At 65.1% G+C, this 21,718-nt stretch overlaps 3 protein-coding genes across 3 annotated transcripts; all 3 read left to right on the forward strand.

The window, feature by feature from the left end:
• Positions 1 to 281: 281 nt before the first annotated feature.
• Positions 282 to 1,875, forward strand: HGH1 (the record flags this gene model as incomplete). Its single annotated transcript, XM_069348816.1, has 5 exons — positions 282 to 662; positions 717 to 1,085; positions 1,124 to 1,337; positions 1,390 to 1,608; positions 1,658 to 1,875. The coding sequence occupies 5 exons, from the start codon at positions 282 to 284 to the stop codon at positions 1,873 to 1,875; spliced, it is 1,401 nt and encodes a 466-aa protein (XP_069212360.1).
• A 1,017-nt stretch (positions 1,876 to 2,892) lies between these two features.
• Positions 2,893 to 4,450, forward strand: Q8F55_000162 (uncharacterized protein; the record flags this gene model as incomplete). Its single annotated transcript, XM_069348817.1, has 6 exons — positions 2,893 to 3,018; positions 3,228 to 3,245; positions 3,320 to 3,437; positions 3,883 to 4,075; positions 4,147 to 4,230; positions 4,270 to 4,450. 6 exons carry the CDS (start codon positions 2,893 to 2,895, stop codon positions 4,448 to 4,450), a joined length of 720 nt encoding a protein of 239 aa, XP_069212361.1.
• Positions 4,451 to 8,895: 4,445 nt separating this feature from the next.
• Q8F55_000163 (uncharacterized protein) lies at positions 8,896 to 10,818 on the forward strand (the record flags this gene model as incomplete). Its single annotated transcript, XM_069348818.1, has 1 exon — positions 8,896 to 10,818. The coding sequence occupies one exon, from the start codon at positions 8,896 to 8,898 to the stop codon at positions 10,816 to 10,818; it is 1,923 nt and encodes a 640-aa protein (XP_069212362.1).
• Between the last annotated feature and the right edge of the window lie 10,900 nt (positions 10,819 to 21,718).

Here is a 21,718-nt window from a genome sequence, read left to right on the forward strand (position 1 = left end):
AGCGTCTGGAACCGTATGGCCGTCTCCGTTGTCGAGACGATGCAAGCAATGCCGAACTGTGTCGAGAGAATGAGAGTGGGAGAGTGTATTGTTTCTCCAAACCTGCAGTCGTTTCAACGGCCATGATGATTGTTACGCCGCTCAACTCTAGGAATCCACCGTGGGAAACAAACCTCCAAATGTCTGGACACTCTCGAAGTCTCCATCACACCGTCTGACTCACCAACATTTCTCCATCTCACTCTTCCCCTCTGTCACTGCACAGAACGACGTCCCACACAATGGCGAGCCTCACAGAGCTGTTCGAGTTTCTGGCGTCACCCAACCCGGCCGCGCGCCAGATCGCTCTCCAGAACCTCGTTGGCCACACGGCCAAGAACGACCCCCAGCGTCACATCTTCATCCCCTCGTCGTTTGCCCCCCTCGCCGGCGAGACGACTACCGCCGACGGCGGCGGACTCCAGACCCAGAAGCGCAAGGCCGAGCACGAGGCTGACGCGGCCAAGGTCAAGGCGCTGCACGACCTCGCCGACCTGTGCCGTGACCAGGCGGCCATTGCGCACGATGCGCTGTCGGCCCTCATCAACCTCAGCGACAACCTGAGCGTCGCGAGGCACCTGGCCAGCGACGAGTTTTTGGTGTGGCTCGTGTCGTACACTGCGGTGGGTGGGGCTGGCATGAGGCATGATGCATGAGCGAGCTGACCCGCGACCCAGAACACGACCTCCCCCCTCTCCCCGCTCACATCCATGCTGCTCTCCAACCTCTCGTCCCACCCCGCAATTGTGCCGACCATCGCGCACCTCACCGTTCCGATCGTTGCCCTGCCTCTGTCGAAGCACTTCCCCCCGTACTACTTCCCGGCCTGTGCGAGCGCCTCGTCGACTATCCACCCCGACTACCGTGACCCCGCTTTCGTGCCTCCCAACAAGGAGGCCGGGCAGGAGCCTGAACGGCAGGTGGAGGCCGTTCGCGCGCTCGTCCAGGCGTTCGAAGATGGCGCCAGCGAGGGTGTCAAGGAGGGAAAGGGCAAGCGCAAGGGCGACTGCCACTTCCTCGCGTCCGTGTTTGCCAACATTTCAATGGTGAGGGCGGCGTCATGGGTCAGTGCTGACAGACACAGGTCCCCGCCACTCGCGGTATCCTCCTCACGCCCCAGCCTACGTTCCCCGCACCCTCCAAGGAGGAGACACCGTCGGACGACGAGGAGCCGCTGCTCTCCAAGATTGTGGTCTACTCCGAGTTCCCGGACACTATCAGGCGTGGTGGAACCCTGGGCACCATCAAGAACTGCGCGATGGACCGCGCCTGCCACCCATGGCTGCTGGCTACGGAAGGTGGGTTGTCTTCAACTGCCATTAACCCGCTGCTCTGTCTGACTCTTCCCAGACGAACGCGTGAGGCTCCCCTCGGACCCCTCCCGCAGCGTCAAGGGCGTGGACGTCTTGCCGTGGGTGCTCGGTCCTCTGATGGGCCCCGAAGAGTACGATGCCGACGACATGGAGCTGCTGCCGGAGACTCTGCAGTTCCTGCCGCCTGAGAAGACGCGCGAGCGCGACCCTGTCCTGCGCATGATGTGTGTCGAGATTCTCTTGCTGCTGTCCACAAGTAGGTCCGAGGAGTCCCCACCGAGTGCTTTCCGCTGACAGTACACTAGCGCACACTGGCCGTGAGGCGTTGCGGAAGCGAGGAACGTACCAGGTCGTGCGTGAGGCGCACAAGGTCGAGACGGACCAGCAGATCAAGGACGCGATTGAGCGCTTGGTCGGCCTGCTGCAGGGTGACGAGGGCGCCGACAGCAAGGAGGACCGCTTGGACGAGATTGTCTCCAAGAAGTCGGCCGCCGACGACGAGATGGATGTCGTCGAGGTGTAACAGCGGCTCGACGAGAGCAGCGGCTCGTCGAGGTGTACACAGCGGCGGCTACCCAAGCCAGCTGTCTCCTCGAAACGACATTCCGCCCCTCTATGGCCGGAGGCGTCTCCCGTGATGAGGGCCTGCATGGGCCACGGAACGCCACCCAGTCATTATCATCTCTAGTAGCCACGCCGATTTGTGGTACGCTGCATGCATACTGGCTCCGAGACCGGAGGGGGGGGGGGGGACAAGACGGGGTTTCCGAGGCCGCGCGCGGTAGAGAGAGGCCGTGCCTGTAAGGGCTTGCGGCCCTCGGACCGAGCGACTGGCGGCGGCGGGCTGAGCGGTCAAAGTCCAAAACACGACTCCTGTGATTGCTCCTGTTTGTTTTCTCGGCGCTGCTGCCCTCTGCCGCGAGCAGCTCGTCGAGGTCGCTCGCTGGCTGGCTGGCTGGCTGGCTCGCTCCACAAGCCGCTAAAAGAATGCTCCGCGGGCTGGCTCGATCTCTCCAGCGCAATAGCCCTGCAGAGGCAGTCATCCCGCGCTGGAATGGCCCGCGGCAGCAGCAGCAGTCACCGCTCGCAATCTCTCTCGCTTGCCCTCCCTCCCCCCGCTCCCCCACCCACCCTCGCTCGCCTTTGACGCTCGGCTCAAGCAACGCCCGCCGCGTGATACTGACCGAGCCGAGGGACGAGCTGGATGGGCGCGATGTCATGCCGGGGGTAGAGCCTTGGCGAGTAACGAAATGCACGTTGTTGTTGCTGTCGTCGTTGCTTTCTCATCAACGCTACACCGACCGCAAGCAGCAGGCCATCACCTCGCCATACTGATCCCAGGAGGCGACTCACGACGCCGCCCGCCCGCGCAGATCGGATCACTCCACCCCCCGCCCGCTGGTCCGGTGCCTAGGCAACATCTCTGGTCGCGCTATCTCCTCGCTGGGCCAAGCATCGGTCACATCACCTGCACTCCTCCCCTGCACCTCGTCGCTCTCACTCCTCTCCGCCTCTCGACATCGACCCAGCCCCCCGCACCATGGCGGCCCACGCCATCCAGCACCTCCTGGGCATGGAGGACCCGCTGGTGGGGCAGCGCGCGCCGAGCTTCAAGCTGCCGTCTGCTGGCACTGGGGAGTTGTATTCCCCGCCGATTGGGAAGAAGGTGGGTTGAGCCCGGAGGAAGGGGTCGGCGGTGGCCACCTCGGCGTCGTTGGCGGGCGGGTGGCGTCTCGCTGCCCGGCGCTGCGGGGTGTGGGTTCGACCCACCATCTCGGGGCGCAGCGAGCCACCGAGCAACGAGGAAGGCGGGGAAGGACGTCGCAGCGGACTGCAGGTGCTCCTCGCCGCCGATAACTAATGCTGACACCGCAGCCCATCGCCATCTTCTTCGTATGTCGCCGTCGCCGTCGCCGCCGGCACCCGTCGGCGAGACACCAGCGCTGACCCCCCACTCACACACCCAGTTCCCAAAGGCAATGACAATCCACTGTACCCTCGAGGCGTGCGCGTTCCGGGACGCGCAGGAGAAGCGCGACGTGTTCCTGCGGCATCCAGACCTCGAGGTCATTGGCATCAGTCGGGGTGAGTGTGGGGTGGGGTGGTGGGGTGGATGGGGGTGGGGTGGTGTGCCGGGCAGGGCAGGGCGGGTCGTCCTCTACGCTCGCTGTCCGTTGGGGCCTGTTGATGACTGGGGTGGTGGCCTGGGCACCGTTGCCCTCGCTGTCGCTGGTGCGAGCGAGCGCTCAGCTCAGAGCCACTTGGCGGCCGCAGGTGTACCTGCCCCGCGCTACTGCTTGTTCGCCCCACTCGCGCCGGCGCCGACGAGCTCTCGCCCGCCGAAGGGTGCCTCGAGCCCCAGCTGCCGCTGCGACCTACCCTGCAGGCTTACTGCAGCTTGCTGCAGCTTGCTGCAAGCATGCATACGCCCATGCGGTTGCGACGCGCGCCGACCCTGTTGTCGGCAGTTGCGACGCCCGGCACCGCGTGGCACCGTTTCTGTTCCGCCTAGCCACTAACCCTCCCCCAGACCCGATCGAGAACCAAACAACGTTCCAGGACAAGTACGGGCTGCGGTACCCCATTGTGTCGGACACGAACCGGCTCGTCAACAAGGTGTACGGCGTCAAGGTGTTTTTTGGGTCGCTCCCGGAGCGCAAGACTGTGTTTATTGGGGGGGATGGGATCGTGCAGGGCGTGTATGTGGCCAACGTGCGGGTGAGGTAAGTGTCGCGGGGTAGATGGACGGGGGGAGAAGGCAGCTGCGAGGACGCCCACCTAACCCATCCTCCAGGTCACACGTCCGCTGGGTCGAAAAGCAACTCAAGCGACTCGAGCTGCAAAAGACACCGTCGGACGCGACCTCTGACACCATGTTGTGAGCAGCTGCGCACAACCCACCCTGACGCGTGCCCAGTGAAGGTGAAACCTTCTCGTTGCGCCCCATATCGCCGTCGCGCCCCAGCTCGACCTTGCTGCGGCGCGAGTCGTCGGCCGTCCCAGCGGACTCGGAGGCGCCAGACTCGCCGCCGCCGCCGCTCCCGCCCAAGCCGGGTCCCAGCCCGCTACCACGGCTACTGAGCTCTCTCCACATCTAATTCTACTACTCCTGGTTTATAATCCGCCTTCTCTGTACCATCGTGTCTATCAGACCACCTGTATGTTAGTAGGGGTGAGTGGCGTTGAGCGTCGGCAGAGTGGCAGGCGACGACTGATGCCAAGGTCGTGTTGTGGGTGTGGTTTACATACCCGGGCTACTAACTGCTCACTACCGCTAAGCTCACGGCCGCCACACCGCCACCGATCGATCGCAGCCACCGGCGTGGAGCCGCTGGTCTCGATAGCAGCAGCCGCCGCGCGCGCCGCTAACCTCGAGCAATTGCCCGTCGACGAGCAGCGGCCGCCGTCACCGTCGCCGTCGCCATCGACGCGACAAACGCGCAATCTGTGTCGGCGCGCGGCGGCCCGGCCCGGCGCCATGTCACTGAAACACGAGCGAGGATCGGCATGCGGGGTAGGTGGCATAAGTGGTCCGTCGCTCGTGGTCGATCACCGCCCTGGCCCGGTGAGTCATGGCGCGAGTCACCGCGGCAGCGACGCCGGCGCGACGTGCCCCGTGGCCCAGCCCACCATGTTCGGTGCCCAGAACACGGCGCGCCGAGTGAAACATCCGCAAGCTGGCGCAACAAGGCGCCAGCACCAGCCCGCGCCAGCCCACCAAAACTCGCAAAACTCCGCGGCTGTGGGCTGGCCTGTCGGCCCTCGGTCGGCTGTATGTGCGCCGCGCGTCAGCCGGTGCGGCGTTGCGTGTCGTGTCGCTCGGCGTCACCGGCCCGCCCACCCGCCGGCCGCCGGCCCCACCCCCGCCAGCTACTTGTGGCTAAGGGCGATAAGTGTCATTATCTTGTCCGCTGCGATCGGGGCGAGGGGGGGGGGGGGGTTGCTGCGAGTGCGGTGCAGAGTCGAGCGGCGAAGAGTCGAGCGCTGGGTCGGCGAGCTGTTCGATGGACGCGGGCGCGGACGCGGCGGGGGGCGGGGCGCGTGTGCGGTGCGCCGGGGCTGCTACCACCCGCCTCGCTCACTCGGCGCGCGCGGCTCGTACGCCACGTGCACTACCTCTCCGTGGCACGCGGCGGCCGTGCTTATCTCTGCCTGCCCCCACGGCGGCAGCCTCGGCTGCGCGCTCGCGACGGACGCGACGCGCCACTAGGCGGGCGCCAGCTGAGTCTCACTGCTGGTGGCGCCGTGTAGAATTCTGCGCCCAGCCCGTTCTGGGAGTCTTACGCGCCGTAAGTTTTGGCACTGGCGCAGGAGAATACTGGCACTCGAGGGAGAATCTTGTCGAGAATCTTGTAGAATCCTGTAGCGATCTGGTATTCCCGGCGCCTAGGCCGCCGTCGCCATGTGATCTGCGTCGGTGCCAACTCGCGTGCTCGGCCGTCACCGGTAGGTGTCGGGCCTGGTATCGATGCAGCTGGCCGCGACGCAGCTGCACGCACCCGCCGGCTGGCTGATGCCGCAACGTGAGCGTGAACGTGCCAACGCAGCATGTGACCGGCGTCGCACATCTGGCGGGGTGGGGCGATCGGAGGCACGTCACCGCCGCGAGCGAAATCAGTCACGTCGACGACGACGAACTCTACACTGCAGTGCCCGACGACGGCCGGCCGCGACAGCCAGCCACCGCTCGTCGGGCATACATGTGGCATGCCTCACGACGAGGGGCAGCGTTTCGTGTCGCCGCGAGAGATCTAATGCTCCACTCTCCCATCCTACGCTTCCCCGGCGCATTGGACGGGCCGAGGTCGGTGAGCGCGTTTCAGGCCGCTTTCGCCGGCACTGCAACGCATGTATGCCTGTCTACTTGCCTGGGCGTGTAGTCACCCTCTGAACTTTACGTCGCGATAGGGCGTGGGCAGCATTCCCGCGCAGGGCACACCCAGTGACGGGAGGGTAATTGGTCGCGCCGTGACTGTTACCGCTCGTTTGGCACCTCCGACGGCCTGCCAGGCAGCAGGATTCGCCCAGACCCCGCCGTACGGTGCAGTATTCTCTCAGGACTCGCAGAATTCTACTGCGTAGCAGCGTGCGTGCGTGCGTCGCAGCTGCTCAGATCAGATCTCGTCGACACAAGACTGTGACGGCCGTTCGACGCTCCCGCACGGGAGATCACCATGGGCGTCACTTCTTCTCCGAACAAGCAGGCGGGTGGCTAGCCACGCCTCACCTGCAAGCGAGCTCGCCTCTCAAACACTGCTCAAACGCATAATCTGCTCAAACACGCCTGGGGGCGGGTCGAGGCGGGCCGAATGGGTGGCGAGCAGCAGAGAATGGGTGGCGACAATGTGGCGATCGGCAACAGCAGCCGTGACGCCGCTGTGCCTGGCGCCGCCTACCAGCCGGCCGTCTTGGCACCCGGCGCCGCTCTCCACCGCCATGCATTCAACGACGAGGACGACGAGCCGTGCCGTGGCACCGCCACGGCACAGAGCTCGCGGCTATGCTATGCAGCCAGGCGGCGAGCTCCACGAGTCGGCCGACGGGCGAGTGACTGTCGTGATCGCGACCGCGGCAACGCACTCCGCCAAGCTCCACCGTGACCGTCACTGCTGCGGTGGGCGGCGGCGGCGGCTGCAGCCCCCCTGCAATGCCATTCAGAGTGACTACCGAGATCGCTAAGCTGCCGGCCTCGGCCTCGCATCAGCTGATGGCGGCGGCGACCTCCACAGCTGACCAACGCCGCCGGCCGTGTCGTGCACAGCACGGCGCTTGCACAATCCGATGTCACTGCAGCTTTGCACGCCGAGTGAGACAGCGTGTGTGTGTGCGTGAGTGCGTGCGTGCATGCGTGAGCGAGTACGTAGCGAGTGACGGTGGGCTGTGCCAGGCGTTGGGTGCACCCGCTCGTCGCTGCCGTACTCGTCTTGCTCGTGCTCGCGTCTCCTCGCTCATGACGTCTTCCCCACATTCCTTAGTGGCGAAAAGTTTGCCACCCAACAACTCGAACATGCATCGTCCGTCCCCGCCACCCTCCCTCCATCGCATGCACCGCCCGCCACCCTGCCCCGCTCGCACCCGCCAAGCCCTGGCGCAGCAGGGCCGGCCACTATCGCCGCGACATGACTCGCCAGCGCCGGGTCCGAGCGGCGGCGGGGGCAGCGGCGGGGGCCGGCCGTCGGCGCGGGCTCGGGCTCGAGTCGGCACGCTCCGAGCGGCGGGCGGGGGCGGGCAGAGGTGCGAGCGAGCGAGGCTGCGTCCGGCAAACCGTACCCGCCGGCTCCTCATGCACGTTGGTGGGCGCCGCGCCGACGCCACCGCTCGAGCATGCACAGACAACGCCCGCCTGCATCGTCATTGCGATCCGAGCCTGGGCTGGCCCAGCTCGAGCCCAGTCAGTCAACACCCCAGTCTACGTTGATCCGATGCAATGACGCCTGCCTGCCTGCTCCATCCCATCTGCGCGATTTAGTCGCATTCGTCGTTTTTCCTATTGCTCATTACAGTCGTCGTCGCTGGAATGCGCGAAAAATCCATATGAAAACGGCCGACTTGTTGCTAATTGGCTTGGATTTGGGTCGTGTGCCGTTGCAGACGGGAGCAAAATTCTCGTTACCCGTGACGGCTGGGCCAATCAAGTGGCGCCATTTTTCACTCCCCACAACGACGGGCGACGGCAACAACCAAGTCAGTCTCTCACATCTTCCACTTCTTGATCTTCAACAACTCCAACTCGACTGCTTCAGCACTCTTTGCTACCCCCGTTGCTCCCTTTATTGCACCACCCACAGCCCGACGCACAAACAGCGCCGAGCATCTAGTCGCAAGCGAACACCCCTCGCTCGCAACACCCCAACAACCCCTCCCCAGCCCTTGCCGTCCCACCCCGGCCTTCAATCCATGAAGAAGTTTAAGCTTCCTTGTAGTGGTCAACACAATCTGAAATTGGACGTCCGGTGAGTCCACTAGGGCCCTGTTCCTCGTCTCCTCGCTCGCCCATGCAGCGAAGACATGGACAGCGCAAAAAAAAAGTTGAAGGAAGCCGTCACTGACAAGCACGTTCCTTGTTCCCCTCCCGCACTCGTCGCCTTCCCATGATTCCCGCCGCCGCCGCCACTGTCGCTCCCGGCCTACTCTCCACTCCTTCCCCCACCGCTTTCGACTCGAACACAAACCATGCACACACACAGCCACTCTGCCGGATCGTCCCAGCTCCGCCTCCCTCCCCTGATCTACACGCTCCTCGCCAGCGGTGAGAAGCCACCCTAACTTGGCTGTCTGCAAGTCAACACACGCGCGCGCCGCCAGCTGCTAGTCGCAGCTCCCTGTCACTTCTTCCTCGACGACGATAGTCAACGAATGGGATAATACACCCCCCGCCGCACGCCCTCCCTCCGCCAGTCTCCCGCCGCACACGGGATTCTCTGGTCCACTCCGCTCCACTCTCGAAAACCTCCAACAAAACACACACAAACACTCTATCAAGCCCCTCCAAATCTCACAAAACTTACCCGATCGGTACCTAGCAACACACTGATCGCTCAAGATGAACGCCATTCGCTCCCTTCCGCTCATCAACAAGCAGGTTCGCCCTGCCACGCCGGTTCAGTCAAGCGTTGCTGTTTCCGGTTCGGCAGCCGTGCAGCCGCTGGGTCCCCCTCCGGTCCCTGCGTCTCGTGCCGCCACTCCTGCCGCCCCCGGCATGGCTCCCCCTGCTAAGAAGAGCAACAGCCCTACTGGTTCGCGCCCCGCCACCCCTCGCAACTCTGTCGTTGGACTTCCCGGCAACGGCCCCGAGACTCCCCAGGGCGGCTACATGGACGCCATTGGCCTCCGCCTCGCCGACACGGTCAACAAGTCGTGCGCAGGCATCGACTTCAAGGCCAAGAAGGGCGCCCGCAAGGGTGCTGGCTGGACCATTGGCGAGGGCATCGCAAAGGAGCTTCCTCCGCCTCCGGCCGACACGTACCTCCTGCGCGCTGTTCTTCGCACCGTGGTCCGCTCGCTCGCCATCTACATCAACCGTCTCGACTCGCTGCTTTTGCCTGCGCTGTCGGACGCCCAGTGGGCGGCCGCGTTCAACCTGACCTCGACCATCACGCCCCTCAACCCCACCCAGCTGTTTGCCGTTTCCATTGCGCACACGGCATGGGAGACGTGCGAGAAGCTCGAGCAGATGCTCGAGACGACTGCCTACCCTCGCTTTGTCGAGGACACGCTTCGCCCAAGCATGGACAAGCTCGACTTCATTGTCAGCAAGGTTGTGCGCCCCATCCTGCTTGCTGTCAAGCTTGACCTCGAGGCCAGCCTGACGCGCACCGACGGCGTGGCCCACAAGTCGCCTGCCGGCCCCGCTACGATCCCCCTGGCCGACGTCCCCGTCACCAAGACTCTGAGCATGCCCGGCGGCTCGCGCCTCACCAAGGAGCCCTCTGGTGGCGGCCACCCCCGCTCCCTGACGGTTCCATGCTGCCTGCAGCAGTTTGCCAGCCGTGTCGATGGCGCTCGCAAGGTCTTTGAGACTGTCGCCAAGCCATGCGAGCACGACGGTGAGGGTTGGGTGGCCAAGGTTGTCGTCTCGGTTGTGTGGAAGGGCATGCGCCTCATTGGCGAGAATGAGCCTTGCGCACCCCTCAGCCGCACGCCCAGCCCCACCCACATCGCCAAGGCGCTCGTCGACGTCAAGGACAAGGAGGGCCGCCCAACCGTTGCCCCTTCGCCCTCGCTGGCCAAGATTACCCAGCTCTCCATCCTTCCGTCGCGCTCGGCCTCGCGCGCCCCGTCTCCTCCTCGTGGCCCTGCCCACGACCCTGTCACCCACGCTCTGCTGTCGTTTGAGGGTCTGGTCAAGCGCCTCGTTGTCGGCCTCGTGCAGCCGCCAACGGCCGCGCCGACCGCCGTCGACAGCAGCGACCAGGAGGCCGAGCACATTGCTCGCGAGGCCCTCTCCGAGGCCATTGAGGCTCTCGAGTCGGCCGCCATCAGCTCGGCTGCTCTCCACGGACCCAACGGCGCTGAGCGCACCCTCGCCTCTGTCATCCGCCTCCGCGACGACATTGACAACGACGAGGATGAGAAGCTCGACGACGCCCTCGAGGACCTGCCGTCGGTCTCGCTCTTCGGCGCAATCATCCGCCGCACCAACGTTGCTCTCTCGCACGTCAACCACGTCAGCGAGAAGGACGCCTCCACCCTCCGCATCCGCGAGGCTGGCGAGATCTGGGGCTGGACCAAGGCCGAGTACGACCGCCAGGTTCTGTCTGGCTTTGGACCTGCCGAGGAGTGGGGACCTCGTGTCGCCAAGGCCCTCAAGCCCGAGATCGAGCGCATGCTCTCGACGCTTGCCGGTATCACTGCCGGTGAGGCGCCAAAGGTCTCGAAGGAGACTGCGGACGCGGTCGAGTGGGTGCGCGCGCTTGGCGTTGCCCTTGACGCGCGTGCCGGCGTCAAGGTTGTTGGCGCTGCTTAGACTCTGCCACCAAGTGCAGGTGATTCACTGTTACATTGAGCGCCGTCACTTGTGACGACGCCAGTGTGTGCGGTGACTTTGCTGGCGCGAATTGGCCGTCCCGAACAGACTCTAGAGCTTCCTGGTGTGCCATAAGGATGGTGTTTCCATCGGTACTGTGGGTGTAACCATACACGTATCGTAGTGTCGTGTTTTCATTTGTCCTACTCTTTGTCATGCACACTCGTTACTGCATACGATGTTGTGTTACCTTGGGCGCGGGCTCCACTTGTTTCCGCAAAACACACTCCCGCAGGTGTGACGGCGCGTATGTACGAGGGGGATGATATCGGGCCGGCCGATGGCGGCGTCGTACTCTGCCTCAACCAACCAAGAGGTACGGCACAGCGACAGGCGACGCGACGAGGCGCCTGCGGTGCATGGTAAACCGGTAGACCTTTGTGACGCCTCAAAAGTCAGTCTTTGTGCGGCACATGCGCCGTCAGTGATGTGCGCCACGGCGGGCGGGCGGCACCTGGAGCTAACGTCAACTCGGGGTGCCCAGGACTCGACTTTTAGGTTGAGGAACCCGTGGTTGGAGCTACTGTTGTGGATGTGGGCAGGCGGTGGCCAGGCCATCAGGTGGCCGTGCATCCTGCCTGCGCGGCAGTAGCACATGCGGTGGTGGGCAGTGCGGCGGGCAGCGCGATGGTGACGTGCTGAGCGCGGTCCGACAGCTGCCGAGGGGCCAGCGGGGCGGAGCGCACCGTGCCGTGTCTGGCTGGTACCTATTGCGCGTCAGTGCCTCTTGGGTCGCTGGTTCTGGGGTGTATCCCCCGGGCGAGGGGAGGTTAGTCGGCAGTCTGCAGGAACCACGAGAAGGTTGGCAGGAACCGGCAGCAGCGGCCGGGGTGCGCGCGCGCGGCTGCATGCACTTCTGCCAGAGTGGAAAGGTCGGACCTATAGTTTTCTGGCAGCGCGTGCTTTCCTGGATATTTTCAACAAGGTATCAACCATGATTTTGCCCTTGATTTTTCTCGACTCCTTACGACAGCGAGCTGCGGACCCGCCTGCTCGATCAGAGCAGACGCTGCTAACCACTGCTGGGCTGGGGGCAAATTCTAATCTTCCCCCTGCCAGTCACGTTGAAATCAACGGGAGCTGGCCTAATGCGAGACAAGGACCTGCTAAACGAACAAGGCAGCGGTAACGAGGACTGGTGGCTAGGAAAACGCGGCTCCAGTGAAACGGGGTGATGCCTCCCGACTGCTTGCTTGCCGGCACCCATCAAGTCGAGATGGTTAGGTTATGCCGTGAGGCTGAGGATTCCAGTGGAGGCGCGAGTTAATGTGGGTGGGTTGGTGGGCGGGTGGGCTGGCTGGGGTGCGTGCTGACAGCGCAGATGGTGATCGCGTGCAGGTCGTGTGTGCTGCACGGCCGCGACGTGGCAGCGGCGTGCGGGCGCGCAACGCACCAGCAACACGTCGCGCAGACCACTGACGACCGAGTGCCTCGACCACCAGCACCGCACCAGCTCCGACTTTTTTTCTCCCTCCTGCACACTAACGGACCCGCCTGCACCACCTGACACCCACCACCGCGCGACCCACTCACGCACCTGACACTGCGATCGTTTCGTCTCGAGTGCGGATTTACGTAAATGCCAGCGCGGCCAGCGAGGCCAGCCGGCCAGCGAGGCCCAGGCTCGTGTTTCCAAGCTTCAAGGGCGCGGGGAGTCCTTCGGCGCCGGGTAGATCCAGCACAGCGGTGACGGGTGGGACGGGTGCGTCGGATGGCACCTGCCTGCAATCGTGCCAGCAGCCAGGCAACCAGGCCGAATAAAAGCCAACCGCGGCGCTCACGGCGCACCCCGCCCGCCCTGGTCGCGGCCGACGACGACAGGGAGACTGACACGCGCGGGGTTTGGGGTGCTGGTGCATGTACGACGCCCCAGTCTCCAGCGGCGCGGGTCGAGGCGTCGTTGCCTGCTCTTGCCTGCTCCAAGCCAGCAGCCAACAGAGTTTTCGGCACCCCCTGTCAGTTACAAGTTTCCATGCCCCCCCCCCGGCGCGTGCGTACCCCGCCGGCCGCGACGCCCAACGTAATGTGCTTAGCCCGTACCTCTTACCGTTGGTTGCTGCAAGCGGCAGGGCGAGGGCCAGCGCGGGTGTCGCCTCCAGGTCCACCAAGCCCCGCTGGACGGCCGGCGCGTCCCGTACATTGGAGGGTTTGATCGCCGTCGTCATGGGTCTGGGGGCCAGGCGTTTCAGCCAGCCGTCTGGCGTCTGGCGTGCTGGCGTCGTGCTGGCGTCGCGGGCTGTCACGGCTCAAGGCTGGCGGCACGCTGCTCGCCCGACGTGTCGTGTGAGGAGTGCGCGAGGCATGCAGCATGAGACGAGGCATGTCGCATGTGTCGTGTCGTGTCGTGACGCGAAACGCGCGCGCGACGCTGTCTCGAGCTAGCTAGCGATCGCGACCATCGCCCCGTTTGCAAGAGCGACTTTTTTCGTCACGACTGACGACAGCTCGCCGGCTCGTGCCGCTGCTCGCTTGCTGCTTGCCAAGTGGCATTGCCCAGCATTTGGTTATCAGATCAGATCTCTTCGTCTGCCGTGGGAACTGCGGCTCGGCGTCCCCCCTTGCGGCCCGCGGCAGCACAGGCCAGCCCAGAACACGCCCACGCCCGCCCGACACGCCGCCTGACGGAACAAGGTGACTTGTTCGAGCTTCGTCTCGGGCCAGCGGGACCTGTGACGTGTGGTGTTGCAGCGCGCAGCCGCAGCCGCAGCCGCAACCGCAACCGCAACCGCAGACGGACAGTGAAACGGGGTGCTGCCGTACGTCCGGCGTTGCTGCAGATCAATGCCGAAGACGACATTGCGTGTGCGCGACAAGGTTATTCCATCCGAGTGGTCCTGGCGGGTGCTACTTCTACTCCCTAATTTTCGGCCATGCTGCCATCCATCGGCAGCGGCAGGCGTCGCACACGCACACGGCGGATCGTAGGACGCACGACGCGCCGTCTGAAACGCAGCTGCACGCGGTTGCATGTCGCGGAGCCGCGACATGACGAGACGGCTTAGCCGCTTGCAGCAAGCTGCGAGCCGCCGCATGGTGGCCCCGGCAGCTTGGCAGCACGACCGCGCGGTGCACCGGCCGTGTCGCGACCGCCGATAGCAGCAGCGCCAGCGCCGATTGGGACGGGTAGTGTGACATTACCAGTTTGGTGTTGGAATGCCACCGCCAGCTGGCTGGGGCCGACCGACAATCGCGCAGGCGGCGTCATTCTCTCGTGCCGGACTGGCAGGCCGGCCGGAAGAGCGGATTGCTCGATGTGCGCAGCGGAGGGTAAAGTGGGGTCCTCGTCATTCCTGAATCACCACATTCTAGTATCACAATGCCTACGGCCTACTCCCTGGCAAGTGCCGTATGCAATTACAGCCGCCAGTTGTAGGGGGTAATTGTTCGCATTGGGTATAGAGTTTGCTGCCCACCGAGTGAGCACTGCACTCGTCATGACGGACTGGAGCCAGCTCGACTGGTTTCCACTGGAAGAGGAGATGATGCTGGTGCCGTTGAGACCGCCACGGCACGGCCAGCCCACCGGGGCCAGCAAGATGGATATGCCGCGTGCGGAATGGAATGGAATGCGAGGCTGCCCCAGTTTTCCAGCGACAATGGAAGGAACGAGCGGCGCAGTGGTCCGGGCCGAGCGCCGATGCAGCGTGCTGCGTGGTGCACGCACGCAGCACGCAGCACGCTGCATTCACCCGCGATATACCGGCCGCGGAGGCCAAAACTCGTGCACTTGCCGACAAAACCGCATGGTGCCGCTTCGCGCCGCGCCGCCTCGCGCCGTCGATTCAGCGCGGCGCCATTCACCAGACGCACATGGGCCGCACCAGGCCATTGCAACGCGGGATGCATCCACCAAGCCCCGCGCCTCGATTCCGCCGGTGGCTGCTTCGAGAAGCAGGACGCGCCAAGCCCCGCACAGTCGACGCGTCGACGACGCTGCGGGCTTGGATACGGACAGCGAATAATGTCGCGCTGCAGGGCGTGGGCGTGGCTGGGTGGCTCCAAGGTACTCCAAGGCGCCATGGAACACTGCCCCAGGGTGGCGGCGCCAGCGCAGCGGCGCGGGCGTCATCCTGCAGGACGACGCCGCGTCCCACCCAGGATGCAAGCGCGAGCATACACGTCGGCGCGAAGTGCGAGCGGGCAGTCGCACCGCCGTCGCACCTGGTCGCACCGTCGCAGGTCGCACCGTCTCGCTCTCTGCTGCTCGCGCTGGCGGGTGCAGGCCGGTGCTGTCGCATGCCCCGCGCACACGAGCTCGCAGCCGACGTGCATTGTGCAGACGCCGCGCGGGGACCAGCCACGGTTTGCTGGCTGGCTGGCTGGCTGGCTGGCTTGCTTGCTTGCTGACTGGCTGGCTGGCTGGCGTCTGGCGGGCGGCTTCTGCATCGAGGTCGCGCCACAGCCAACGCGTTGCGTCACCGCCCGCTGGCGATCGCCGAATTTTCCTTCGTTTCTGTCCAAATCGCCTGTCCACTTCGCCCCAGGTCGTCTTTTCGCGGCTTTCTTGTCGGTGCCGTGGCGTGAGCGGCAGCCGCGTCGAGTCGCCGGCCCAAACCGACACGCACCCATACCGCACCCGCATGCTGCCTCGCCCGCGTGCTCATCTACGCGGCCAGCAAGTGCACTAGCGAAATCTGGGGCTCTGCCCGGCGCGGGTGTGGGGAAGGCACGCGGGGTGGCCTGCTTTCTTCGCTGGCACGGCTCGAATTTGCTACTGCTAGCTAGGCGTATCAATGCTCGACCCGCAAAGTGGTGGGCTGGCGCGTCGCCATCCCTCCGACCCTCCGCAGTCGCCGCGCGCAATGATCGACATGGATTTTTGCTGATACCAGCTCGAGGCGAGGCTGGATTTTACTGATACCAGCTGGGTGACCCTCTCAGGAGACCGGAGCGGTTCTCGCTTGGCCAGTGAAGTGTGGCCTGCAAAACTGGGCCTGTCGATTCCATTCCCGAGCCCCCGGACTGAAAACCTCCGGCGACGAATCGGCGACAAATCCCCCAGGCTGCCGTCAGCGCCGTCACCGATCCCAACTGCGGGGCCTGCTTTCCTGGTAGCTCCCTACTCGCTCCAGGCCTTTGGTTTCTGACGCTGTTCCTCTCCCCCTAGCGGGAGACGGCAGTAGGGCACGCTGGCATGATGGCATGATGGCATGATACTGTATATCAGAAATATGGAAACGGGCGGATGGGTGATGCCGCCGACGTGTTGCATGCCGCAGCCGTAACGTTCCTTGTGCTGTGGGAACGGCGGGGGGCGGGGCTGGGCGGGGGCTGCTCGGTCGGTCGTGAGCGAGCGAGCGAGCGAGCAGCTCGCTGCGCTCGGCGGCCTCGGCGAGCCAGCGAGCCAAGGCAAAGGGCGAAAAGAGGGTCGGGTCGAGCCCAAACCTCGAGCCAAATGTCGCCTCGCCTCGCCAGTCGCCAGTCGCGAGCCAAATGTCGCCGGCATCGCTGCATCGGGGACTGGGCGCCCAGCCGACCCAGAAACCTAGCTAGCCCTGCAGCGACCTGCATGCTGGCATTTGATGGCATTTTGATAAGCCGCCGACGGCGCGACGGCCCCTCTGGCGCCGCCTGCCGCCTGCAGGCCCCTTCACCTGTATCTAGGAGCGAGCGCGGGCCGCGCGTTTTCAGTATCAAGGTGGGCGCGGCGCCGCGCGCCTCCGCGCCGCGCTGCAGCCGCCGGTCGCCTGGTCGCCGTCACCGTCGCCCCCCGACCCCCGTTGCGTTGCCTCGCCGCTCCTGGCAGGGAAGGATGCACGGTGCGTCACTGCACACAACGAAACGCAAAACCGATTCCGGCATGCGCTCGTTGTATGGTGCAGCGAGCCAGCCAGCCAGGGAAAAGATGCAGCTGGCTACACCCGCCAGCGAGGCTCGTCCAACGAGGCGTTTCGGCCATGCGGGCTTCCCACGCATTCATCGCGGCGACCACCGAAGCCCACCGCTCCAACGGCAGTGCCGCGCGTCGGCCGGCCCAGACTTGTGCGCTGCCAAAGACGGATCTTGTCTCAGACCGCAGCAGCAAAGCACCCCTTTGAGCTCGCCTCGCGTCCATTACGCCATTTGCATCCGACTAGAACGTTGTAAAAGTCTGCCAGGGCGAGGGCGAGTGGTGGTGCGGTGGTGCGGACCGGTGCGGTGCGGAGGGGACGGGCGAGTGCGCCGGCTCGCTCGCACCGACACTACGCGTATCGTGTACATTGAACGTGGCGACGAGGCGCTGGATGCGTGGACCGAGCCACCTGCCACCGCCCTCGCTCGGCGCTGCTGCGGCGGCGGCGCGGCAGTGACCTGTACGGCGGCGTGCTGGCGTGTAGGCGCTCTGGCGGGCGTTCGCCACATAATCTCGCCTGCCAGCAACCTGCATGCCCCGCTCCACCGTCTCGTGCCAGATCACCGTTTCAACCCTGACGCAACGCAGCGGCTCAGCATCAGATAGCAGGTAGCGAGCAGCAGCCATCAGCCAGCCAGCAGTAGCTAGCAGCATGCAGCGAGCGCCGAGAATCTCGCGCAAGGCAGGCGGTGAAACGCAGAATCAGAATTCCATTCCACAAAAAAAAGTCGTCGCGACAACTTCCCTCAATTTTTGGAATTTTCACCGGGGTCGCGGCGTACCGTACCGCGTCATGGTCGCCGTTGTCGCGCGCGCCGCCTCGCTCGCGGCACCCACACGCGCGCGCACTCTCTTTATGTTTAAGCATAACACAAAGTACCACCATTGTGGAGAGGTGCGTAAAATCGTCCTAGGCCAGGGCTCAGGTGTTCTCTCTCCCCCTGCCCACCCCGGCGCAACCTCGGCCGTCGGCTGCTGGAAAAAATCAGTCTCGTAGCGGCTCGCTCCTGCCTGTCGTCGTCTGTCTCTCCTCTCGGAACCTGTCGGTCCCAGGTGGGCAAGCTAGCCCCGACTCGACTCGCTGCCTGCTGCCTGCTGCCGGCCGCCGGCGGGCCTTGCCGCGCCGACACGGCGGCTTCCAGATATAGGCCAGGTGGATGCATGCCTGATCGACGGCGCGGCTACTGGCGGAATTAAATGCCACAGCGTGGGGCTAGCAGCCACTAGGCAAAGTCGCCTCGCAGCTCGCCTCGCTCGACAACCACCCCCCTTCCAGCAGTCAGCAAGCACGTCGCGTGCGTGCCTGTCGCGCGAGCGGACGTGTCGCGCGGAGCCGGCGACGGTCGCGGCGCAGCGCACACGATCGCGCCGACGCACGTTTGCGAGCCGACGACGCGAGCGGTGCAGCAGGCACGCAGCCGACGGAGGTGGTCGGCGGAGCACGCGGTGCAGAGCCGCCGGAGGCGGGCAGCACGCAACGCAGCACTAAAGGAGGCGAGGGGAAGCTCCCAGCTCACAACCTGACCTCTCGATACGACTCGCCCGGCAAGAACGGCGCTGGCGACACCGCCGCCGCCGCAGGGACAATGAGCGACGGCACGCAACTCACTCACCGCCTCGCCTCGTCCTTTGCCATTCCCCCACCGCGGCCGTAGACCGCCGTCCCCAAGATCGCAGCGCGCCACGGCGGCGGCGCGTTTCATGGGGCTGGGAGTGCCCCTTTGCGTACCAGGCAGCTCCGACGCCGCCGGCACCAGTCGTCGCTTGATGAATCCCCCGGCGTCACCGTCACAGCAATCAGTGGCAATGAGCCAGGCGCACTGACACTCAGGCGACAATCATGACGGGGTATTGAGCGCTTGATTGCGGTCACGGCGGCGGCGCGCATACTGCATCGAGCAGGGCTGCGCGGCCGGCCCCCCCGTGATCCCGGCGAGGCTGCTCATTGCTCATTTGTCGGCTCTGGTCTGTCGTCACACGCTGCTCTGACATCGCAGTGCGCAGCGAGTGAGATCGGGGCCAGCTGGCCTAGGCGAGACAGGCGCCGACACCGCCGCGCTCGACTTTTACCAGGAACGACCGCAACCAAGGCCTGGCTGGTCCAACGCAGCTCACATCTCGGAGATCCACTCTGCACGTTGCCAGGGCCGCGGCATGTGCGCTCTCCGCCGCGTACAGGCTGATCTGGACTGTCGGCGCGTGCGTGGGAAGAGCGGAGCCGCGGGGCGGGGGGCGGCGACGAGGCTCCGCCGCAACGCCGCGCAACGCGGCACGACGCACAAGCTCGAGCTCGACTGTCTGCGTGACGCTTGGCCCAGGAATACCGGCATACCCGCGGACCCGGGTCAACTTGCGACGTGCACCATTGCTATTGTCGTCGCCGGCGTGCTCGTCGTCGCCGCCGGCCCCGATCTGAGCGGCGTGCGGCTGCCCTTGTCGCCTGAAAGGCAGCAGCAGGTTGTGCGCGGCGGCGCCATGTTTCGAACCCTCTTGAATGCAGTCCTTTGCGCATGCCATGTCATTGTCTCGTGCTTGCTGTCGCCGTCCCCGGGGGTCCCGCTGATACGATACCCTTACGCCTTGACCCACGCTGCGCTCGAACGACGCTCACGCCTCGACGCCTCTTGGCCGGAACAGTGTGCCGCGCTGCCGCGAGCTCAGACGCAGCGTCTGCAGATTACTCGGCGCCCTCGATGCCCCGCCGCCCTCGACCCCCTCCCCCTCGACGCCAACAGCCGCCGCCGCGCGTCGCAGACTTGGGGGCGGCTGCTCGTCGTCGCTCGTGGCGCTGGGGAGCGGTCAGGACTGGTCAGGTCACTGGCGCCAAAGACGCCCAGTGCGTGTATTAACCCGCCCGCGGGTCACGGCAATCTCACTCTGGACCGTGACACTCGAGGCATGGCAACGACGACAGCGACGACGACGACGAGGAGCCAGGCCACGACGACGACGGCGCCGACAACCCACAATGCACACCCCACACCCACACGGCTCGGCCGGCCACGACAAGTCACAAGTCACTTTGCGCCACCACAATGGCTCGTGCCGCTGGCTCCAACTCGCTCCGGCAACGACGACGACAAGGACAACGACGCCGACGCCTCGCCTTGCCTTTGACAAGTCACCACCACCACCACCCCCTCGACCCCCACCACCACCACCTCGTACCCCTGGTCCCTCGACCCCCTCCCCCTCCGGCCCCCTACACCCCAGCCTTTGGCCTGCCCGCCTCGTTGTGGTCCCCGCCCAGGGCATGCACTGCCAACTCTGCGTTCCTTGACCGTGCGAGGGCCGCCGCGACCAAAGTCTGTAGAGGCCGCGACTCTACCCACAGCCCTCTTGCTCGTCCTTGCTCCCCCCTTGGCCTCGTGCCGCCCAGATCACGCCGAGAGAGAGCAAAGCTCGGCGGTGACTGCTGCGACAAGGCGAGTTTGACTGCCTTCGCGACCCACTCAAACTCGGCACTGTTATAACCACACCCACCCCCTTGTCCTCTTGATCACTCGCACCCACCCACTCGCCCTCTCCATCACTGCTCCGCTCCCACCTTTACCCATAGCATAGCATAAAGCGCATAGCACACGACACGACGACGACCACCGACGACCCCACCCACAACCATACACTTGTCGACGACCTGCCTGCTCGCCTGCCTGCTTGCTTGCCCCCACACGACGACCCACACGACCACTACACGTCCCACATTGAGTGATCGGCGCGCCCATCAAAGGTCGCCCGCCCGTCCACCCACCCACACGCACCGCGCCCTCCTCACGCCCCCGCCCACGCCCTCCCGCCTTCCCTCGCCTTCCTTCTCCCCCCCGGACGCCTCTGCCCAGGTTATCGGCGGATCGCTCCCCACCCACCCCACTGTGCCCTTCTCTCTCCACACACCCACACACACTCGGTGAGTCGGTCCAGTCACCCCAGCGCCTCGCCTTCCCTTGTCCCACACCCACACCCCACACCCCGCACCACGGTCGTTATCAGGACCACATGGGCACGCACCACACACACACACGCCACAGCTTCTCGGCGGTGCCGTGTGCCCTCGCCTCGGCGCTCGTGTGTGCGGCGTGCGGCGTGCGCCGGGCCGTGTGGCATGAGCGAACGGCGTGTAACGGTGACGGTGACGGCGTGAACCATGCCTCTGCTCGTCGCGTGCTCGTGCTCGTGCGCGCATGCGGCGCGCGGCGAGAAGCAAGACGCACGGCGAGGTTTGCACAGTCGCGCCGAGCCGTGCCGAGCCGTGCTGCCCCGCCCCGTGCCGTGCTCGTCGCCAGTCGCCACTGTGTCTTCCTCGTCTTCCCTCCTCCACTCCACCGACCACTCACTTGTCAATCCTCTTTCCTCCTCGTCCTTGTCTCCTTTCCATCAGTCCTTCCTTCCCTCCCCCCTCCCTCCTCTGATCAGTCTCTTGTCAGCGCTACACCCTCCTCGCCCACTCGACCACGCATCACTGACGATCCTTGCCGACACTCGTTAGTCAACGAACAGTCACGTAGTGTGTCTTCCCTCACCAACCGACTCGCCCGTCTTCCCTCTGCCGACTCGGTACCCGCTCGGCACCTCGGCCCCCCTCGGCCCACCTCCCCAACCCCCCGCTCCCGTCGGCTTGCGGTCGATCAGCAGCCCCCCGCCGCATCCTCCCCGCTTGACGTTCTAGTCGCCGCCTCTGGAACCCTAGCCTCCAAGTGGCCCTTATCAGTGAGTCTAGCTTGCTGCGGTCCTGGCTCGTGGCTCGGTCGGTTGGTGTCTTGCCCACCTGTCGTTGCCGTCGTCGTCGATGCTGTCGTCGCATCACGTCGGATCTGGCGTCAATGGCATCGTCAGGTCATGAGGTCTGGGCAGCGCATACGTTGTTCGCTGGGCATTTGGTGTTCTAGCGTGACGTTGTTGCCCATGGCTGTCACCAAACAGTCGGTTCCCAATTGTATGGGGTTGGTTCGAATGCTTGGCTTCAAACCATATCTGGGCCGCACTTCGGTGCATGCATGCGCAGATACA

This window comes from Vanrija albida, assembly GCF_041260175.1.
Source record: "Vanrija albida strain AlHP1 chromosome Unknown contig_1, whole genome shotgun sequence".
Taxonomy (NCBI): Eukaryota; Fungi; Basidiomycota; class Tremellomycetes; order Trichosporonales; family Trichosporonaceae; genus Vanrija; species Vanrija albida.